Source organism: Zophobas morio, unplaced genomic scaffold (assembly GCF_036711695.1).
Source record: "Zophobas morio isolate AGI-343-1 ecotype UQ-CSIRO unplaced genomic scaffold, CSIRO_AGI_Zmor_V1 ptg000183l, whole genome shotgun sequence".
NCBI lineage: Eukaryota > Metazoa > Arthropoda > Insecta > Coleoptera > Tenebrionidae > Zophobas > Zophobas morio.
Genome location: NW_026972287.1, coordinates 109,807 through 131,633, shown reverse-complemented (window position 1 = coordinate 131,633; position 21,827 = coordinate 109,807). Strand labels below are relative to the sequence as shown.

Genomic DNA, 21,827 nt, shown 5'->3' with positions numbered 1-21,827 from the left:
GACCTTCACTACTTTTGACCTACAAATCTTATAACCAATTACTTGGCTGCAAACAAAAGCTTAGAATAAATGGGAGAGCTAAAAAAATTTGAGGTGTGCAGGAACATTTCAAATACAAATGCGCATGAATATAAAATTAAGCATAAAAACATTATGAAAAAGATTCAGTACTAAATAAACATCATTCACTAATTTATAATGAACCACTTTACGAAGTCACAAAACGGTTTCATCCAATAAGTTCATTGATATTAAGTCTAGAATACCCCATGGTTAAAGAATTAATTTTTAAATCAGTAGTAAGTAACTAAAATAGATTTGCGCATTTTAGTCGAAATAAAAATAATAATTATGTGCTAACAGGAGTATACAAGAAGGTAGTTATTAGGCTAATCTCACAGTAAAAATGCGACTTATTGAAATAATTTATTAGTCAGAATTTATTTATGTTTAAGTCAAGAAAATATAAGTGCTTTTGTAGTTTTTAATTGTTCAAATCATTCATTTTTTAAAAAATATAATAAAAAATTATTAATAAGTACTGTATATCTAGATATTTTTTAATACAATAACTAGATTTAGTTTGACCGTGTCGTTTTTAAATCGACTAATTGTGCTATTTTACTTCCTTTTTAGGTGTTAATAATGATAACTACCCACTAAAGTTAACTGAACGCACCTGAAAAGATTTCATCTTCCAGACTCTGCCCTATTCAAAGGTTAGTATTATAACGTAGTTTTGGTACAATGGACAATCAAGAGTCGAGGGAAGACTGCGATACTGAAAGGTTTTTGTATTGCTTTTCTTATTTTCTTTTCATATTTAGACGAGTTTATAGTAAAAGACTTGAGAGCGACCAGATCCGTTCAGAAGTTTCAGCTTTTTCAGAGCACCTTAATAACTTGTTAAAAAAAGATGAGGATCTTAGAAAACTTGGTAAGAAATTATTAAAGATACTATTTAATTCGAAGAGATAATGTAACTTTATGTAATCCAATATTAGGTTACATACCTATTAACCATCCAGAAGTTGAGGTATACTTACTCTATATTTTGAACTTTTAAAGACGATAAAGAGTGTCGTTTATGTTTTTTCTTTATAGCTTTTTACTAATTCCATGGACGGAATTTTGCTTTGCAAGTTGGTTAATGCTGTATGCCCTGGAAAAATTAAAGAAAAAGAAATCAAACTTTCTGTTGATAAGTCTCGAATCAAGGTTCCTGGATCTAAAGGTTTTCACAACCTTAAATTTTTTAATAATTAGTAGAAATTATTAAGTAATTTATATTATTAATATTTTAATATTTCAATATAGTAACAATTTGGCTAGAAAGTTTGTTTTAAATCTTTGGAAACTAGTAAATTAGTAAATCAAAATTTTTTTTTTTGGAAATCTCTTCTATTTGTTAAAAAGTATATGTATTTATATTTATTATTATTATTATATTAATAAGACGCGTGGGAGATAGCAACAATGATCGACACGGCCATATCTGCTGCGAAGTCTATGGGTTAACCTTTACATAAATGTCTGAATTAAATTTGCTCTACATTAATGATACGGAAAACGATTTTTTTTGTCTTTATATTTTTATTAACTTTAAAAGCTTTCTACTCATTTAATTTGTTGACATCTGCTGAGTCTATTCTTTTACGGGTCTGACCTTACCTTTTAATTAGGATGCGTAGTCGTAAATATTGGAAGTTCTGATATCATGGAGGGAAACCGCACTTTGATTTTAGCGGTAATCTGGCAACTCGTGCGCGCCCACATTATGAAGAGCATCAACTTAACTAGGCACGTGCTCGACCTGGAATATTATTGAGCCACACGCGTTTAATTTCTTTGTTTTGAGTAACTTTTGTCAATTCACACGCGTGGGGGGCTTTTCACTGCATTTATTTTCTTTTCATATAATAGTCGGAAACATGGTCTTTATTATTTTATTAAAATTTACTGAAACGTTTAATGGAAAAAAAACTGTATAAATTACTTTTCTACATTAACAAAAACAGTACACATAAAATGTAAGAATTTTTTTCATCAAAAAAAGGTGTCTGTAATATTACGATCATGGGGCGCCACGTGACTAGTTTATGTGATTTTTCCATAATAAACATTGACACTTTGCGTCCATTTATTATTTTGGGTCTTTTAATGTAAAAACTGCTCGATTAAGTTTTATCTGGTACTCTATGCGCAGTCATCCGGAACTAATTCGTCTGCTTAAGCCCAACGAAAAAATTGATAAACTTTTAAAAATGCGAGAGGAGGATATTATTAAAAGATGGTTTAATTATCATTTACAAAAGGTAACAATAAATAGTAATAAAAATAGCAATAATCATAATGATGATAAACAATAATAATTCATAGGCTCAGTCAAGCGATGAAAACTACATTGAACCGGTACAAAATTTTGGAAAGGACTTAAAAGATTGTACGAAATGGGTATGCCTAAGTTTTTCTATCTCATTAATATTATAATTATTATTATTATTGAAGGTTGCACTTCTCAAACAGGTGGCTCCTCTTGAGTCCGAAGAAGCCGGTATTGATGATGTCTTGGAAGTTGCGGACCCTCATGAGGTTTATATATTATTATTATTGTCCATATTATCCTTATTAATATTGAAAGAGAGCGGAGGCATTTCTACGGGTGGCTGAAACTTTGAACTGTCGAAAGTTTACAACTGCTAGCGATATCGTTAAGGGTACTTCTATATAAATTTGAATTTGTAATTACATTTAAACTTTTTATGAAGAGATCCTTATATTTAGTATATAAAAGTTGTTTCCTTATTATTATAATCATTAAAAATAAGAAACTTATAACAAGTTTTTCATTAAAAATCATATGCTAAATGTTCTTATTGTAAGGCTATGAAAGGCTGAATCTCGCGTTCACCGCCACTATTTTTAATGAATATGTTGGGATCACGCTCCCATCGGAGGCCGAACTTCTCCGCCTCTCAGAAGACCTGGAAGAGCTTCGCGTGAAGGTTGTTAAGAATTATCATAACTTTATATTGTACTGTTTATTATTATAATTACTATTCATTCTCTACTTTCATGTATTTTATATTATATAAAAAATAAAAATGCTTATTTTTAAAGTGGATTTAAATATTCCTTACAGAATACGAAGTGCAGTGAAATGCTTTCTCTTGTGCAGCAGCAAACAAGTTCTTTAGAAAAAGAAAAAGAAAAACTTTTGGCCTCTATAAAACTTTTTGAAGGTTTATAAATTAACACTTGCACGTGTCCCTCACTACCAATTATTTATAAGATTCATGAACCTTTAGACTTTTTTTTTCTATTGCGTACTTTCCCGCCTGTTTTATATACTATTTAACGCTTACAATAAAGAATTTATTAATAACTGAATGGTTTTTAATATTTTATTTTTAAAAAAAAGTAAAGGTATCATAACTTTTTACAGTTCATTACTTTTACTTTTAGTAATAATATAAAACTTTAGCACGGCATAAAGAGAGTGAAGAAGCGATAATTAATAAAGAAAATGATATTACTTTTCTCTCGAACTCTAGATATAAAGAAATAAAGGAGCTGAAGGAAGCGTTATCAGGTCTCTTTCCTTACATGTTAATATTGAGTAAAGACAATAATGATATATATAAAAATAGTGCACAAAAGAGTAAATAATGAAAATAGTATTATTTTTATATTGAGCAGAAGATATCAATTATAATGGAAAATTAATGTTAGATAAACAAATATATATTGAAAAGTAAATACAAAGATACATAGAAAAAGTTATTACATTATTTTATTTAATGAAAAATATATATATATTTACTAAAAAAATTTACTTATTGAGATCTGCATTTTTGTGGTCTTACTTTGTTATATAATAATTACAGTAAAGTAATGATAATAAATACTTCTGATAATATTTATTATTAATAGCGCAGTAAAGGGCGTTCGTCGATAGGATTATAAATACATTTTATTTTATAATAAAGAAAAATATTATATTAAATATAAGTAATTATATAAAGAAAACAAAATGAATTTACTTTTACTTCTCTTTTATATAATTTATATACTTTTTTTATTGGTAAAAGTTTTTTTATTTATTAAACTTTATAGTTTTTATAGTAATCCTTGTTCGTGTGTAATACTTTATAAAAAGAAAAAAATTATAACATAATAAGTACGTAAAAGTTTACTAGAAACATTTACTTTTTATAATTATAAATCATTGCAAACTATTATTATTTATTATGACAATATTTTTATAATAATGTTTATAAATTACCAATAAGTAAACGAAAAGTTATACAAAACGTTTTTTATAAAAGTTGTTTATAAGTATTTCATAGGATAATGTAGAGCGCTTTGATTTTTTTATGGTGGTATTTATCAATTTTCAGTTACTAACTAATAAGTTTAACAAAACATTCATTAGAAAAGTTGCCAATAATGAACCAATAAAAAATAAGCAAAGTACTAATCTTTTTGTATATTACAAAGAAACGACGTTAAAGTTAGAAGAAAGTATGAAAGCCTATGAAAAAGTTTCTCTTGCTCATGCCGAAGAAAAGAGAGAGTTGAGCCAGAAAGAAGCAAAAGTTCTGTATTTTTTTTTTATTTATGCGCTTCACAAAAAAAAGTATATATGTTTATTTTTCATTATTATTTGTGTGATAATAACTTTTTATTGGGATAAAATTAATAATATTTTTTTTATGAATTAGAACAAAAATAGAATTTCTACGCTTGAAGGCCAGAACTTTGATATTGAGGCTTCCATCAATAATTTGATTGGTTTTTTCAGTTTTTTTAGTGACGTCCCCAACATAGAAATTTTTTTTTTGTGGTTGTTTGTAAAATTAATTGAATAGTTTTGATAAAATTAAAACAAAATTAGACCAACCGGTTAGAATTTAGCACGTGTATTATTATAAGTCCATGTGATTACCCTTAACGTCCGAAAAATAGTGTTATTAGATGCTTTCAGTTATTGGGTATTTACAATTACCCTCTTTTTTGGTTATGATTGCCTTTTTTTTTTTTATTTATGCATTGCCTAATGTTGAGCTTCGCTAAATTTATTGGTACCCCTCATGCGCACTATTCTAGTGGATTTAATTTATGAAGTTTGCTTTTTATAAGCCCTTTTTATTAACATTATTGCGGTTGTTTTTGATGTTTCAAGAAGTAATATTAATAAAGCTTGGAAGAAATAGTAGTTAATATATTTATATATATATATATAAGTATATGGTGATACTATTTTTTTCTATGTAATGGAGGTTAAAAGAGTAAGTTTTATAGAAATATAAAAGACTATTACAATAATAAGTAAAAAGCTTTTCTAAAAAGCTCTTATATAAGAAATATAAATTATAAAAAACAAAATATATTGAATTTATGATAACAAAAAAATAATATAAGTAAGAATTTTGTAATTATTATTATTATGTCGTATTTCTATACTTTTTCAATGGAATTATAATCTATTTATTTTTTTTTTCTTTTTTTCAATAATAAATATCCTTATCTAGGTGGATTATTCCTTTAAAAACATTATTAACAAAAATAAATATCTTAAAATTCATACAATAAACTTGTTTACTTTTACTATTTTGCTACAATTTCTCTTTCTAGTATTTGTGTTTGTTATTATAAAAGAAAAAATATATTTTTAACTAAAAAGTAATTTAATAATTAATCAAATAATTTTTTTATAATATTTATAAAACTTTTTATATAATATAAATAAGATATTGCTGAAGGAAAAGGAAGCACCATCGAAGAAATGAAGCACGAGCTTGAAGAAAAAAATGTTGAGGTCTTTCATTAATTTTTTTAACTTCTTCACGATATCCCTAACGTGTTTGGTGGATTATTATTATTTTATAATTTTTTTCTAAAAAAGTTGTATTCCCTTTTTTAGTTTATCCGTCACTTTTTATTGGATAATTTATTACCTACAAATTCTTGATTTTATATGACGTAATTATTGCGTTTTATATATTTATAGTAGTTGTTGAAATTTATTTTACTATAAAATTTTTACTTTGTTAATACATTTTTCTCTTCTAATAATTAAAGCTTGAAAATAAACATCAACTTGTTTCTGATTATTATCAACACGCAAAAGATGTTCTGGAAAAGTTTTCACGTGACTTTTCTTTTGAGTCTTTTTCGTTTGATAAGACTTCCAGTGAAAAAGAACTTTTAGATAATTTGCTCGGTTATATTCTTATTATTATTTACTATTTATTTTTTACTTTATTCAACAACTTTACTGCAGAGGGGAACCAGTTTGTTATTGAGCAGTGCGAAGATTTACTTTTAAGAAAAAAGCGCGAGTATAATAGAATTCATGAAGAACAACTTCAAAAACTAAACGGTTTTTATTCATAATAAACTTTTTATTTTGTTTTACTTTTGATTACAAATATTTTTATTTTTATTTATAATAGTACAGTTTTTAGTATAAATACATCTGTCAAGGGTCTATAAAGTCCTTAATTCACTAAAAGGTGTTTATAATAAAAACCGAATAATAAACTAAAAAAAAAATATTTTCTGGTTATTGGCCGTTTAAAATATTTTTATTTTATTGGTCAGAATTAATATTTGTGAGTTGGATATTAATATTTAAAAAACTGCTTTAATTTCTATTGGCTAAAGAACTGAGTGCCAGCGTAGCACAGTTTCTCGGCGAGGGGCCTTCTGCTGCGGAGGATCCTATGGCACAAGCAAAGAAACTTTTAGAACTTCTGACTGAAAAAAGTCGAAAGTGTCAAGCTCAACTAGATCTCCGCTTGGTAATAGTTTTTTACTTAGATTAATGATCTTAACTTGTTTTGTTTTGCACTTTATTTTTCTGTAAAATCTATATAAATAGTATTATATTTGTAGGCTTGTTGCTATAAAAAAGTTCGCTTACTTACATGATATGTAAAGTAAATAACTAATTTTGTATATTATGTTTAAGCTTTAGTAAAGATTTACGTTACTTTTTTTTACTCTATAACTTTACTAGTCCACTATTGAAAAGAAGAATAAACTAAACGAAGTAGTTAGTCAGAAAATAGTCGATTTGGCTCAAAATAAAAACAAGAAAAAGTATTTTTTATATATATATACTATTATGCTCCAGCTTTTATTATACCGCCTTTTTTTATAGAAAATGGAAAAAAGTGAAGTGAATACAAACGTTGCTGTTGTTGTTCAACTAATAAAATGGCATTACACAAATTTTTTATTATAAATATATAGTGTTAGTATTAGCAACTTTATAATTTCCCAATTTAGGCAAAAACTTTGTTGTTGCGGTCAGTACGCTACTTTTATTTTTTCTTTAGTTTACCCTTGAGGGCTACAGACTATAATAAAGCGACCACGGCCTAGTAAATACCAGAATTTCAATAATTTATAGATATTTAGTGTACTTGTAACCTGCAAATAATAATTGTGGAGTACCTTTACTTGGGCTATGCCTTTAGATTCCCTGAAATCAGCGGAGGCTTGTTATAAAAATAACTATAAAATAAAAGAGACTGTCATTGGTAATAAAAAATACTAGTATTTCCTGGGTAAACTGAGCTTTGAAATTTGGGAAACGAGTTAGTAACTTATAGTGTTGGAACAATGCCAACTTTTTGAATTTCTCACTATGGGTCCCTCGTTTATGAAGTAAACTTAATAATATTTTGATCAAAGATAGAAATAGTTAAAAACCTCTCCTTAAGAAATTTAAATAGTAAGGTTAAAAGGTAGAATTATTTGTAACTGGTGCAAAAAACAGTACCTTTTTTGAAACGCTCTATAACAGAAGTACTCCACTAGTTTAGTAAAATAAAACTTCGTAAGTCCGCAACCTCATATGTTTCATGATAATTAATATAAAAACCTTAATATTGACTCAAGTCGCCAATCGAAAGCACTAGTCAATACAGAAGCCAATGCTGGACGTACTTGTTATTGTATTTCAGACAGCAAGGCAAGCTCGTATCTTAAATAATGCGAAAAATATAACTTTCTAATTCTGTTAGTATATAAGTAAGTCAAGGCCTGATTAAGTTACCCTGTATTACTATTACAACGACTTTTGGACATCTTTAGGATCGCAATTGAAAAGATGGTTAAGAAAGGAACTGTTTATGACGCATTTAAGACTTTTTTATAAAACTACTTTATTGTAGTTATACTCCGCAAAAAAAGATGGAACGCAAATTATTTTACCTTAATGAACCTTATATATATATGTGTTCACTGCGAACTTAATTTCATAAACTTTTAGACAAAAACATATGGAATTTTCCCGCAATTTCTGGTGCTTGTTACTATATAAAACTCTTTTTTTTTTGCTAAAAAAATATTTCGAATAAAATGTGCTGAGAAGCTTTTAATAAATCGAGGTAAAATTCCATTTTTTAAAAAATTTTATCGGGTATTTTAGCTTTCTATTTAAAAAAGCTTATCAACTGTAAGCTTTCCGATCTCGTGAAAAGGTACGTATAGCAAAAACTTGTTCACAGTATCGAGCTCTCAATAGGTTACTGGTCGTCCACTACTGCAAATAGAGCTATTATTTTAGTGTCCTTCACGTTCGATTTACGCTAAGAGTGCGCCGTCCCACAACTTACGAATTCTTCAGCTAAAAGGGGGTTAGCGTGTAGAGCTACGTAGAGGGCGACGATCTCTTTTTTAAAGACTGTGGCCTGCAGCTCAATCTAGTTCGTGGTGGAGCGTACTGTCATTGCGTGCGAACTCGGCGCGTTTGTTAAAAGGCGATGTAGTTAATTTATTCGCACTTGAAGCGAGGACGTTATGACGGTAAATCGTAGGCCCAGGTAGATGTTTGCAGTTATAACAAGACGCTATTTGCAAACAGGGTGAAAGAAACACTTTACCACATTTTCATTTTACTACTAAGTATTGCTTTATTAGTTAAAACCGAATAAAAGCGTGAGAAGCTTATAGTGTTTAGATATATCAGAGCTTGACTTTAAAGGAAAGTGCATTTATTTTAAATAATTATTGAAAGTTAGCTTTGCTAATTAATGTACCACATGAGCTTATTATTAAAAAGTTTAACTTGAAGTCTCAATATGAGTTAATGTTTAAACTTGAAATCTTGACAGTAAATAAAATATATGAAACTTAAAGGGTGTGACTTCCTAATAAAAGTCTATAAACAGAATCTAACAATCTTGCAATACTTTTCAAAGCAATTGTTTATGCGAAAGAGTCGCAGCAGAAGGTTAATATTTATTTTCAATCATAAACCTTTTTTAAGAATTAAAAGATTTAAGAATTAAAAAAATTAATTATTGTTATATAATAACCGAATATATTTTAGAAATACAGACATAAATTAGTTAGTATTCAAGTGCCGTGAAATAAGGTCAGTAGTGATCTTTTTGGTAACTACGAATATTATAATGGACACGTAAATGTTTTTAGAAATATAGCGCTCTCCGAAACAGTTAGTTTGTAAAACCTTTAAACTACCTAAAAACTAAACAGCCCTAAGGTCCTTAACCTTCTCAAGATGGCTATTGTAAGAAGTAAAAAATAAATCAAAATAATACTTTTTAATGTAACTAAAAATACAAAAACTTATTCCAACTCCTCAGTTCTAAGTTTAGCATTTCTGTTAACAACCTTAATGTTAAGTTGATTAGCTCTTTCTACGATTAAAGCTCGTTTCTTAGCGGAAACGTTATGACATATTTCGGCGCTATACTTTCTATTATGCATCATAAGTAACTCTAAATCAGCTACATTGCGGACATTTATTCGGCGAAATCCATCCTTCTATTATTGTACAAAAAGTTTAAGTAAATTATCACACCAAAAAAATATTGCCGTAGAATAAAGGTTAAAATACTTACTGACATAAATTTAGTTTTTGTGTTGGAACCATAACCGATTTTAGGAAGACGAGTAGTGCCTTTAAACTTGCGTCTGACGCGAGAATCAATACCTCTCGGTCTTCTCCAGCTACTCTAAAGACAAATAAAACATTTGAATGATAAATAGTTTGTGGGCAGAAAGAAGCGCAATAACTTTTTCAAACAAATTAGCTTACGCTGAGTCGTTTAAAAAGGTCGCTTTGATGCCGCCGAAACTTCTTTGTTCGTTTTTTTACGATTTTTATGGTCTTTATAGGCTTAGGACCGGTCATCACCAAAGCGAATTCCTACAGAAAGCAACAAGGAGTGCCTCGCGGTATTTCGACGGTTTTATAATTAAAACGTGTTCCCACCGCACTCCCCTCCCACGGGGACAATGTTTTAAACTATCCCTCGTTCCCATGAGATCCGCTAACCAGAACACTCTTGGTACAAAAAATAGTTAGATTTAATTTTTCGCTCATCCGGAGAATTTTTTTTAAGTCATTTATTTATAAACTTTTAATTTTTATATTAACTTTTTATTGCAAGTTTGAAGCTCGTATTGGTAAACCTCACCATTTTTGTAAAAAATTTTAAAGGAAAATTCTAACTAGACTAATAAAAATTAATTCAAAAGTATCTTATAACTTATTAAGTAGACCTTAAAGATAGATCCAAACACTGTACTATAAATATTTATTCCTATCAATTAAGTAAAGTTACAAGTCATACCCCTTTGAATTTAGCCCTATTTATGCAAAAAATTACAGCTAGATTTTTACAAAAGGGAGTTGATAGGATTTCCCACAGAGCTTTTTAACTGTGAATATTTGATGCATAAAAAATTTGAATGAAAATTTTACCGTATAAATTTTAACAAGATAACAACATTGGTAAAATATATTGAATGGAATAACCCTAAACTTTTGTTTCCATCTTATAATAGTAAGTTCTTCACCTGTGGACGCGAAATGGGAGGCATAAATTGGGTATCGTTCACTTAACAAGTAATTTGTGAGTGTTCGAAGGACTTGCCAGCTTCTAATTCTAAGTGAATTGAACCAATTCTTTAAGTAAAATTCCAATACGAAGATTTAAACTCCACTGTTTAATGCAAACGCTTTGATTGAACGATTAACTTCCTTATGCTTTTAGTTATCTTCTTAGTCCTCAATTCGTGGAAACCCTTAATCGCCTTAGTTTTAGATATTAAAAATATCTTTTAAACTACTTTGTTGATGAAAGATAAGAGATCCTTTTCAGTATAACTACACCATAGGCATTATTTTGAATATTTGTGAAAGCACTGTAGGATTAATTGCCTTTTCCCAGGAACTATCTGCTTGCAAATTATTGCCAATTTCTTCGCTGTTTGCCTATCTCTCTAATTGTGATTTTAATGAATGCAATTTGTTGTCTAAGTTAATGACTTTAGTAGTATAACCGTACGGCGTATACTGACTGTACGAGTTCTCATCAATGTTTAAGCAACCCCTGACTCTATGAATTTTTGTTAAATGCTATTTTGCACTACTAATCGAAAGGTCCTACGATATTATGCCAATCTTTTACTGCTGGCAGTCTTTCATTCTTCCTTTCTAACTAAATATTTTTGAACGCGTTCCTGTTCTAATCCTAGAGATACCTTGTACCTAATTTTGTAGACAGGAGCACTTTTGTTGCCGGGTTAGATATTTATAGCTAGCCCCCATCCTGGTGGGAGATTTTTAGGTTTGTTATATTTTTTCATAATAAAGCGCTTTGTTACTTTTGTCACTGACTTTCTGCTTAATTGTTCTTGTTTGTTCTTATAGTTTTAATTTAATATAATTGCTCTTTCCCTGTTTTCTGCTTATCTTTGTTTTTCAGTTTTAGTTTGCCTTATCATTTTTTTTAAGTCTCTGAATGTCTTTTATTCTAATTTCTGTTACTTTCGGGCTTTTTATCTCTATAGAATGTTATAATCTTTACTTGGGTAATAGCATTTCTTTACTTGTAAGAAAAATAAAAACTTCCTAATTTGAATACTGTCGCTAGTACAAAGCAATTTTGTTAAAAAATTTTTAATACCCCCCATATAAATACCTTCATTTCTATTACTTTGACCCATTCCTTGCAAGTTTTAATTCTACAATCAACTTTTTGTCTTTAATAGGAAAAATCTGAACTTAGAGCGTAATTTAGAAACTGTAAAGTAATTTGCTGATAAAAACTGTTTATTCTTCAGGTGTGCTGCAAAATCATGCAGCATGACCTCCTTTTTTGCATTTATAACGTAGTTAATAAGTTCCTGAAAATTCGGTAGTCCATATGGTTTGGTTTGATAAAGAATGTTTAAAAAGGAGATTTTTTAAACTAGCCTCAAGTAATATAGTTTGCTTCGTTTACCACTCCTATGTGGCGACCTCACCTGCTTCACGCGAATTCATTTGGTTCTATTTAAGTTAAAAAATAATAAAACGTAAAAGTAATTTCTTATCTTCGTTATTAATTTTTTCTAGATTTTGAAAGAAGTAACTTATATCTTTATAAATCATTTATTACAAAATTTTTTCTCAAACAATTTTGACCTTATAAAAAATTTTTAAACAGTAGATTAACTTATAAGAAGCCAGTATAATTTTTTAAATTTTAAAGAATAGGAAATAGTAAAATCATAGAAGTACTTATAAAATAGTTCCAAAATAAAACCTGTTTCTCTGTAAATGTGCTATTGTTTTTAGTTTAAAAAATAACTAGATAGTAACAATTTTTAAGGGCTAACTAAGCAACTTTGTTAAATTATCGCCTAAAATTTAAGTTATTTGTAAAGCATAATTGTTTAAATATGGTTTCTTAGTATTTGTTACATTACAGAAACAAGTGCTATGCAAATACATTACGTTTTTATAAAGAATGAGGATTCACATCTGAATTCATTTAAATTAGTGGCTCCCTACCTTTAAAATGCAGTGGACACCAAGGCAAATAAAAGCACGTTCAGGGGCCCCCATTTGAAAAATACATCTTATCAAAAAAAAAATTGTTTATTGGTTGTAAAATACGTTATAATAAGGCAGTATCTTAAGTTTAATAAAATTAGAGATTTTTGCGCTTTCTTGGTATTTACTAATTGCGAAATTCTGGGATTAATTCTATTGCTCAAAGATACGCGCACGTCGTCGGTAGGTTCTAACCGATTCCTCTTCTTATTTTTAATCGGAAGCAAATTGGAAAATCCCTCTTCACACAAAAAATATGTAGTCGAAAGCACCTCGTAGCTTACATGAGATTGCTTCTTTGCACCAGCGCATTTCGAAGTTAATGTCTTATTCGAACGTATCCTTGCAGTTGCTATCTTTTTGTAATCCGTTGATTTCTTGGATTTCCTCAGGAGGAAATTCTACGTCAAGACTTAGCGTTTTGACTTATTTTTCGAACAGCTTCCGCCTCAACCTTGTTCCATTCTGAAAAGCACCTCACCTTGTAGGCTCCTTGTGAAGGTATGTACAATATTTTGTTGACCTTCGGCTAGATGACAATGCGATAAATTTTTGTCGTTATTGGAAGTTCTGGCGTTGCTTCAATTTTCCTTCTCCATAGCTCGAGTTTGCAAATAAACGCGCGAAGTTTGTTTTTCAAATAAGATGTCTGCGAAACCTCCAGTTTCGTATTGCCCGAACCTTGTAGTTGCAAATTAAGTTTTTTTAAGTGTCCAAAATATCCACAAGAGGTCAGCCGTTACTCGAATTGCTTTAACGAAAAGGTCATTCCCTTCTCAATTAAAAACACGCTTAGCTCTTCTTGCAGCTCGTATAATTTTCTCAAAATGTTTCCTTTTACAACCAACGAACCTTCATACAATAAGTAGTGTTTTGTACCGGGAGTCAAAGCAGAGCACCATTTATGGACATACGCGTATTAAGCGCACTGTTTTCGACTGCATAACCAATATTTTTGCCAGTGGTTGTTCGCCAACTCTTTAGACAATGTTCTTGATGCTAGTGCTTGCCGGTGAATCAGGAAGTGTGTTGATACCGTTCTACAACCTTTTTCTTTCACCAGTTGCTAAACTGGAGCGTGATTCTAGCATAGCGGGAGCCCCGTCCGTACAGAAGTCAACTAACTTTTCCCTCCGGATATCACCTTTTAATAATCACTTATTATTTTCATTACATCCGTTTCTTTTTTAGTATTTTGAAGTCCTCTCCTTATTAATAGTTGCTCTATAAATGTGTTATCCTCGTCCCCAAATTGAACAAAGGCCAGTAATTGGAAGCATTGTGTAATGTAGGTGCTTTCGTCACACACTGCGAAGCAAAATAAGGTGAACTTTTTTACTTTCACCAAAAATTGTTCTTCAGTATCGTACAAAATTTTTTTTATTCGCACTTTTACCGTATAGTTCGATAGCGGAATTTCTTGAAGTTGCTTTTCGGCCTGCTCACCGAACTTCTTCCACTGTTTTTAGCAAACAAGGCTTTACTTTTTCGCCAATCGTATGTGGTTTTTTGCTGTTGCAATTAATTGCGCAATTGGAAAGATCAGGCAGTGCACTTTGGATTATGCATGTGTTTTAGGTTTTCTAAATTTCCAACAAAAAATTCTGGCGATCGATCAGTTAAATTATAATAAACGCTTTTTTAATAACGTCTCAACTTTTCTCATTGCTGAGGACGATGGCACATATCACACACCTCTTGCGTTTCCCGATTAATGTCAACTGCGATGAATCCAATTTTTAATATAATCGTTGTCGTAAATTCTCTTAAGCGGTGTCATTATCTAGAAAACAAAACTTTTAACCTATGACAAAATAACATATATAGTTCACCCACCAGATTTGAAAAATCACAAAATTCACAAAGCATGTGCAGGCCTTTACAGGGCAGGAGCTCCTCTTGGTGGTTAACATTTATTCGTTCTTTGAAAGTTTACACTCGTACTTTTATAACAGACTTTTAAATGATGTATGTTTGTTCTTTCCAAATGGCCTTAACGCTAATTTCAACCGCTTATTTAAAAATTGACATTATCTCCCGTTCATAGTTATTATGATTCGCAGACACTTCTTTGATGTCTTCCGGACCACCTGTTGGGAAGCATTGATCTAATTAAAATTACATTGGTTTTTTAATTGATAGAACTGTTTTTAGTGAAAACATAAAACACGTGCTTGCATGTTTACAAAGTAAATTTGTATTTAATTAAAATAAATGCAAATGACAGTTTTGTTATTCTCTTTGTCTTTACACTTTTTTATCTTTATAAGATGCATCAATGTAGTAGTTACCAAGCATAAGTATTTTGTTATACGTTAACTTTTTTACCACACTAGAACAGAGAGCGCTTAGTCTGAAGGCTAAGATAGTCATTTATTAAGGCATCAAGCTCCAAAGTAAATTTTAATATTTACTGGAAATGTTAAAGGGTTTGATGAAGGTCTAATAAATATTCTTTGCAGCCGTATCTTGTTAGAATTATATCCTCTAAAAGTTATATATTTGCCTAAAGGCAATAAAGAAATTGAGAGTTGTGAGGGAAAGGGGGGGGGGAGGCGTCTAAAAAATAATAACTGTTTGTGAGAGAAATATTATTAGATATCGTACTTATTAACTTTATTCGGTTTGGTGCGTCTTTCTTGCTTTACTCAACTCCCTATAAGATTCTTTTTTAAAGCTAAACCATGTCCTCTGGAGGTGACTCTGGAGAGAAGAAAAGACCTATTGTTCCCCTTTTATCGTTGGATTCTAAAACTTCGGATAAAAGAATTTCTTCTCCTATTTTGAATACTACTGAGTCCGTTGAAGTAAAGAATGAGCAATTAGCTAATAAAGCTTTTAAGCGTGTTTCACGAGCTTTATACAAAGACACTATTCCCTCCTTGAAACATATATTGTACTTCAATTTTTATATAAGTTTACTTATTAGCTTTACTTTTTCTTTGGCTGCATTTTTTATATTCATTACAAAATAATTATACATACTTTAACTATTATTATTATTCGCTTTTGCTACCCAGGGCCGGTTATTCGAGACAAGATCCCTTGAGTAGCGCTCATCTTATATTTATTTTATCTTTTATATTACTTGACGCATTCTTCATACAAGTTTTTTTTAGCTATGAGCAAATTTTGGTATTTTTTTAATAACTATTATAATTTTAATGTTTTATATTTTTATTATTTAGTTCCGTTAAAAAGAAATTTTCTCTTTAAAAATATTTTACCTTTTATTTAACTGTTTATGTATTTTCAAATATTTTACTGGATTACATGTATTTACTATATAATATACAGTTTTGCTGCTTTTTTGATAATTTTTTATACTATAAATGTTTCATCTCCTTTGAAAAATACTCCTGAATAACAAATTTACAATGTTTTAAGTTCATAATTTTTTTTATTAAAAAACTTGTTATATTTTTAAATTTCACTTATTTATTAACTTATGTTTTATTTATTAAGTTTAAACGTTTGATTTAATTATTATAGATTTTAGTTGATCAGTTTAGGCGACATGCCTTAGAGCTCGGCGTTACTATTGGCTGCTTGTTTTTTCTGCAAGTTGCTTATCGTATTCGGTCCTTTTGTGCTTTCTTTTGCCTTTATTTTTTTTTAAATATTTTAAACAGTCGTCCGAGGACAGTTTATTTGATTGATTTCCAAACCTTTAAGCCTAGTGAAGAGCTTGCAGTTAGCCACAAGACATTTGTAGACTTAGCGAAAAATATAAAAGTTTTTGATGAAGAGTCCCTCAAATTTCAAGAGCGTTTACTAAGTCGTAATGGTTGTTATCTTTCTTTATACTGTCTTTTACGGTTGAGAAAATTTTGTAGCTAATTTTGATGGATTTATTAAGGCTACTGAAAAGATTTACTTTAGTGTTGCTACCCTGTGCTTGTGTTAAAAACGAGTGTAATTAATCTTGGTTAAGGATTATAGTCTTGACAAGCGATTGGCTTTATTAAGCTAAAAGCCCGACTTGGAGGGTCACACTTTATAAAAGTTTAACTAAATTTCAATTCAAAGTTTTAGCGTGAAATCTTTTATGGTTGAATATTTGCTGGCTATCTTTAAAGAGGTAAAAGTTGTTCACGTAACACAAGGGCGAATCGGGGGCTAGCCATTTATTTGAATCTCCTTTTTATCTTAAATTTTAAATTAATTGATTTTTACATAATTATACAGTGAAATGTTATAAGTTAAATAAAATTTTTCTTCTTTCTCTTCGAAATTTTTATTTTGATTTGGGCAGAACTTTTTTATTACACTGCATTACTTTTTTAAGTCGATTTCTGACTTTTTTGATAGTACGACTGACTTATATATTTTTTGTCTTTGTTACTATTGTTGATTAAGATCTTTTACAGGTGTCGGAGAGAATACTTATTTGCCTCCCGCCATCATGACTTACAAAGAAGACAAAGAAAACTTACCAAAAACTTCAGAACTTTTAAACATGAAGAGCTCGAGAGAAGAAGCAGAATTGGTTGAATATTTTATATTTTGAATTAATTAATTTTAAAATTATAAAATTTTAGAAAAAATTTTATAAAGGAGATGAGTTATTGTTAAATTTTTGAGTGTAATTTAAATATATTTTTTAGGTTATGTTTACTTGCATTCATGATTTGCTAAATAAAACGAAATGCCCAGCAAAAAATATTGATATTCTTATAGTGAACTGCAGGCATTTTTTATTATTTGTTTATTTTTCTATAATTAATTTTAATGATTTATATTTGCTTTAATTTTTTCTTTATTTATTATATAAGAACTGCATTATTAACATTTTTTATTTACTTTTTATATAACTTTTTTATAGATGTTTTATTACTTTCTATTGTTGAATATATTTATATATCTATTTAGCTTTTTTATATATATAAAAAAAAACTTGTATTCCTATTTTTCTTGAAATCTACTTTTTTAATATTTTTTTTATTATAGTCTGTTTAATCCTACTCCCTCCCTTTCCTCGATGGTTGTTAATAAGTTTAAAATGAGAAACGATATTCGTAGTTACAATCTTTCCGGTTAATATTTTTCTTTCAATATTAAAATTGATCAATATAAAAAACCAGCACACGTTGTTTTAATAAGGTAGTTATAAAAAAGTGTTGCTGGAAAAAATTATATAATAATAGTAAAAAGGTATGGAAGAACGAAGCTTGTTATATTTTTATATATTTTTGTTATTTTTACAAGTAAAAACTCAGCAGGAATATAATTAAAAAACTATATAAGTAAAACGTTTATAAATTTTGAATAACAAATGAAAAAGAAAGCCTGTTTATAACAATATACAAATTATTATTATATTATAGTTTTAGTTAGTTACTAAACAGTTTTTTTAACTGTATGTTATATTAATTATAAATATTTTTAATAATAAATAGTAAGTATTTTCCTTAAATAATAATACTTTTTTATTTTATTTAATAACAGTAAATTTTTTTTTCCTATTTCTTAAGTTTTCATCGATTTATATTTGCAATATACCCACGCGCACATTTTTAGTTGATTATTATAAACGTTGAATTATGTTTTGCTTCAAAGACTTGTCCTATAAATTATTGTACTGTAAATATACTCCAATAACTTGTATCTCATATTTCTTGCTTTCTTCATTGGTTTATATGCTAAAGGAATGGGTTGCTCAGCCGGTTTGATCTCCATTGATCTCGCAAAGGATTTGCTTCAAGTTCATAGAAACACCACCTGCCTCGTGTTCTCTACAGAAAATATAACCCAAAACTGGTACTTAGGTAACCTTTTTATTAGTATTATTATTATTTCTGAAGGTATTTGCTTGTGAACTTTTTATTTATATTTATTCAGGAAAAGAGAAGTCGATGCTGCTGGCTAATACGCTCTTTCGGTTGGGCGGTGCAGCAGTTCTTCTCAGCAACAAAAGAAAGGAATCTTCTCGATCGAAGTATGTACTCCTCCACACCGTCCGGACCCATCGCGGCGCTGACGACCCGGCGTATTATAGTATTTATCAGACTGAAGGTCAATAGCGTGAACATTTTTTTTAAATAAAAGTAGCAAATAACCTTTAAACAATTTTTTGATGAACTGTTAGTGAATTATATTAATCATTTATATTCATAGTTTCTTATTTATTTTTTGCTCATATTTTTTCATACCAGACAATGAAAGGAATGCTGGGGTTCGGCTCTCCAAGTCGATCATGGACGTCTCCGGATCGGCCTTGAGGCAGAATATCTCCACCCTTGGACCACTCATCCTCCCCTTTAACGAACAGTTCAAGTTTTTTATCAACTTCTTCCAGCGCACGTGGTTGAAGAAGCGTGTGAAGCCGTACATGCCGAACTTCCGCTCGGCCGTGCAGCATTTCTGCATACACACCGGTCACTATTTTACATCTATCTATTAAAGTATTATACTTGGTTTTGTTATTTTAATTATTATTACTATTATTTAAGTATTCTGATTACTAGTATCGTACTTATTTCTTATATATGTTATATTTTATAGTTGAACGCAATAAATATAAAATATCTATCTATAAGTTTTATTGGTGGTTTACTTATTACAAGTTTTCCCACATTAATTTTCTTATCCTACGTTTGTATAATCTGGTGTCTTTTATTGTTGATATATAATATATAATACTCTTATTATATGTTATAATCATTTCAGGAGGGAGGGCAGTTATCGACACCTTAGAGGAAGTTTTAAAGCTAACAGAGTACGACTGCGAACCAAGCCGCTATGCATTGGATCGATTCGGAAACACGTCGTCTGCTTCTATATGGTATACGGCAATCATCCATTATTTATGTTTTATATTTTCAAATTGTTTACGATTGGTGGAATCAGTTCACGTGTAAATTTTTGAGAATTTTTTTTTTAAATTGGTTATTCAATATTTTAGTTATAATATCTGCTGACTTTGAACGTCTATTGGTTAGTAGATTTTCTAATTGTTAATACTATTTTATGGTTTACTAGGCAAGTTTGTTGGGCTCCTAAAACTTACGCATTTAGTTTTTATTGGTTTAGGCGTAAATAAGTACATACTTAATAAACTTGCTGGGTTTATTATGTTGTCAGTGCTAGTGAGAATATTATATTACATTTATATCCACCCCTCCTCGTACAAAGGTCTGATTGGCATGCTTTGAAAGTGCTTAGCTTATGCTATTTTTTATTATATTTATCCAGTAGGTTGTTCTAATTGCATCAGTTTTGTTCGTAATTGCTATTTTCTTGTGCAACAGGTACGAACTGGAGTTTATTGAAACGGCGGGCCGAGTGAAGAGGCACGACCGAGTGTGGCAGATAGCCTTCGGTTCGGGCTTCAAATGCAACTCCGCCGTCTGGAAGGCCATTCGGGATATCCCTCAAAATCCTTCGTGAAAATGATTATAGAAAAGTCATTATGAAAGTATTAATAAAGCAGAATACTTTTCATTGTCTTATTCGGTTTTTGCTTGCTTGAAGTTTCTCTAATGCTTGCAGACGTTTGATTTTAATAGTATTTATATCCTCTAGTTTACAATGTTTGGATAAATTACTAACGCTATTATTATTTTTTTTATAATTACTAACATTATTATTAAATTTGCTATTATTATCAGTGTTAATAATTATGTTATCATCGTTATTATTTATTTTTAAGATAATGTTATTACTATATTTATTAGCACATTTATCAGTATTATAAAGTGTATTATTGAGTTTGCTAATAATACTAATACTATTTTTAAAGTCGCTTTTAATATTATTACTAATGATATTGCTACTATTGTTATTAATATTACTAGTATTAAATTTATTGTTATTACTATATTGAAAATCTTTGCCTTCACTATGGTGGTTTGCTGGTGTTGATTTAAAATTATTTAGTAAAAAGTTGGAGGCTGGCGTAGCTTGCTGCGTTAAAACGCGAGGAAACTGAAGCTGAAAAGTTAATTGTTTCTTTTTTTGCTTTCGTAGTCTTTGAGCGCGAAGTTTTTTTTTTTTAATGAGAGAAAGTGCGGTAGCGGGAACTTCAGTGTAACTAGTGTTCTCCGGAGTCCTACTCTCGTCAGAATTGCAACCTTCCCTTTCGAAAAATGTAGCATTCGGCGTTAGTTCGGTGCTTTTTACTTAGTAAATATTATAATTATTAGTAAAAGCATAATAATTAATTAAGCTGTTTTTCACCTAAAAAAGATGGGTTAAGCTTTTGGTCAAAACTTTCAAAACTTTCCATTTTGGAGTCCATCTCCCTTAAATTTTTTTTAGATTCTCTATTAAAAGTGCTATGCTTTAGTTCGACTTCTTGTTCAATTTTTAAGACAAGTTCTTGTAGTTTTTGAATATCCTCATTATCCAAATTTCGTCTGATAAATTTAAAAACTTTTAAATTAAAATTTTCTAAATTTAGAAATTAAATATCATTTGTTGTACAAAATATTAATAACGACTTAAAGCTCATATACTTTGACAATTTAAATATAGGGTGTCGAGGAGGACCACTAGGATTAGCAGTTCTATAAGATCCTGTACAAATTGTTCTCGACTTTTTTAGGCGAAAAGGAGTACGAAGAGCACAAAAAGGTGGTGTTGTGGATATTTTAGTCTAATAAATAAACTTACAATAGTCTAATTTACTAAGAAAAAGCATGCCAAAGTACGTTTTTAACGATAGTAGTAGATAAAGAGAGTAATTCTTCATCATAAAGAAGGCTAGAATGCCGTGGTGAAAGGGATGTGGAGAGAACGCCGGTCTGCTCGACCCACTCGACGTCTCCTTAAGAATATATATAACTGTAAATACTAGAATGGAGGCTATTTTTATTAAAGTTACTTTTTGGGGTGACGCACAAACCTTTACCAGGAGAATCTACCGCCATCAATACTCCTATACTTTTTTTAGCTATAAAGTATCAAAAAAAATCTTACTAAGTAGAAATCGGTAAGGTCTTCTAAGTTATCTTGAAATTAA

At 29.6% G+C, this 21,827-nt stretch overlaps 3 protein-coding genes across 3 annotated transcripts; 2 read left to right on the top strand and 1 right to left on the bottom strand.

Moving 5' to 3' along the window:
- The first annotated feature begins 704 nt into the window (after positions 1-704).
- LOC135145804 (plastin-3-like) lies at positions 705-7,229 on the top strand. The gene is made up of 21 exons (XM_064077941.1): positions 705-788; positions 840-937; positions 1,005-1,036; positions 1,105-1,234; positions 1,457-1,513; positions 1,683-1,800; positions 2,207-2,315; positions 2,380-2,454; positions 2,509-2,592; positions 2,642-2,717; positions 2,884-3,005; positions 3,143-3,242; positions 3,485-3,592; positions 4,501-4,598; positions 4,725-4,794; positions 5,754-5,821; positions 6,085-6,226; positions 6,287-6,385; positions 6,670-6,806; positions 7,025-7,107; positions 7,169-7,229. Exons 1-21 carry the CDS (start codon positions 748-750, stop codon positions 7,188-7,190), a joined length of 1,869 nt encoding a protein of 622 aa, XP_063934011.1. The 5' UTR covers positions 705-747; the 3' UTR covers positions 7,191-7,229.
- Positions 7,230-9,566: 2,337 nt separating this feature from the next.
- LOC135145780 (uncharacterized) lies at positions 9,567-10,186 on the bottom strand. Its single transcript, XM_064077918.1, has 3 exons — positions 10,079-10,186; positions 9,882-9,995; positions 9,567-9,804 (listed from the first exon to the last, which is right to left on the bottom strand). Exons 1-3 carry the CDS (start codon positions 10,172-10,174, stop codon positions 9,607-9,609), a joined length of 408 nt encoding a protein of 135 aa, XP_063933988.1. The 5' UTR covers positions 10,175-10,186; the 3' UTR covers positions 9,567-9,606.
- Positions 10,187-15,456: 5,270 nt separating this feature from the next.
- LOC135145791 (uncharacterized) lies at positions 15,457-20,254 on the top strand. Its single transcript, XM_064077927.1, has 12 exons — positions 15,457-15,761; positions 15,886-16,000; positions 16,358-16,446; positions 16,498-16,652; positions 17,236-17,354; positions 17,473-17,555; positions 17,816-17,901; positions 18,514-18,633; positions 18,707-18,880; positions 19,021-19,242; positions 19,535-19,649; positions 20,116-20,254. The coding sequence occupies exons 1-12, from the start codon at positions 15,550-15,552 to the stop codon at positions 20,252-20,254; spliced, it is 1,629 nt and encodes a 542-aa protein (XP_063933997.1). The 5' UTR covers positions 15,457-15,549.
- The last annotated feature ends 1,573 nt before the right edge of the window (positions 20,255-21,827 follow it).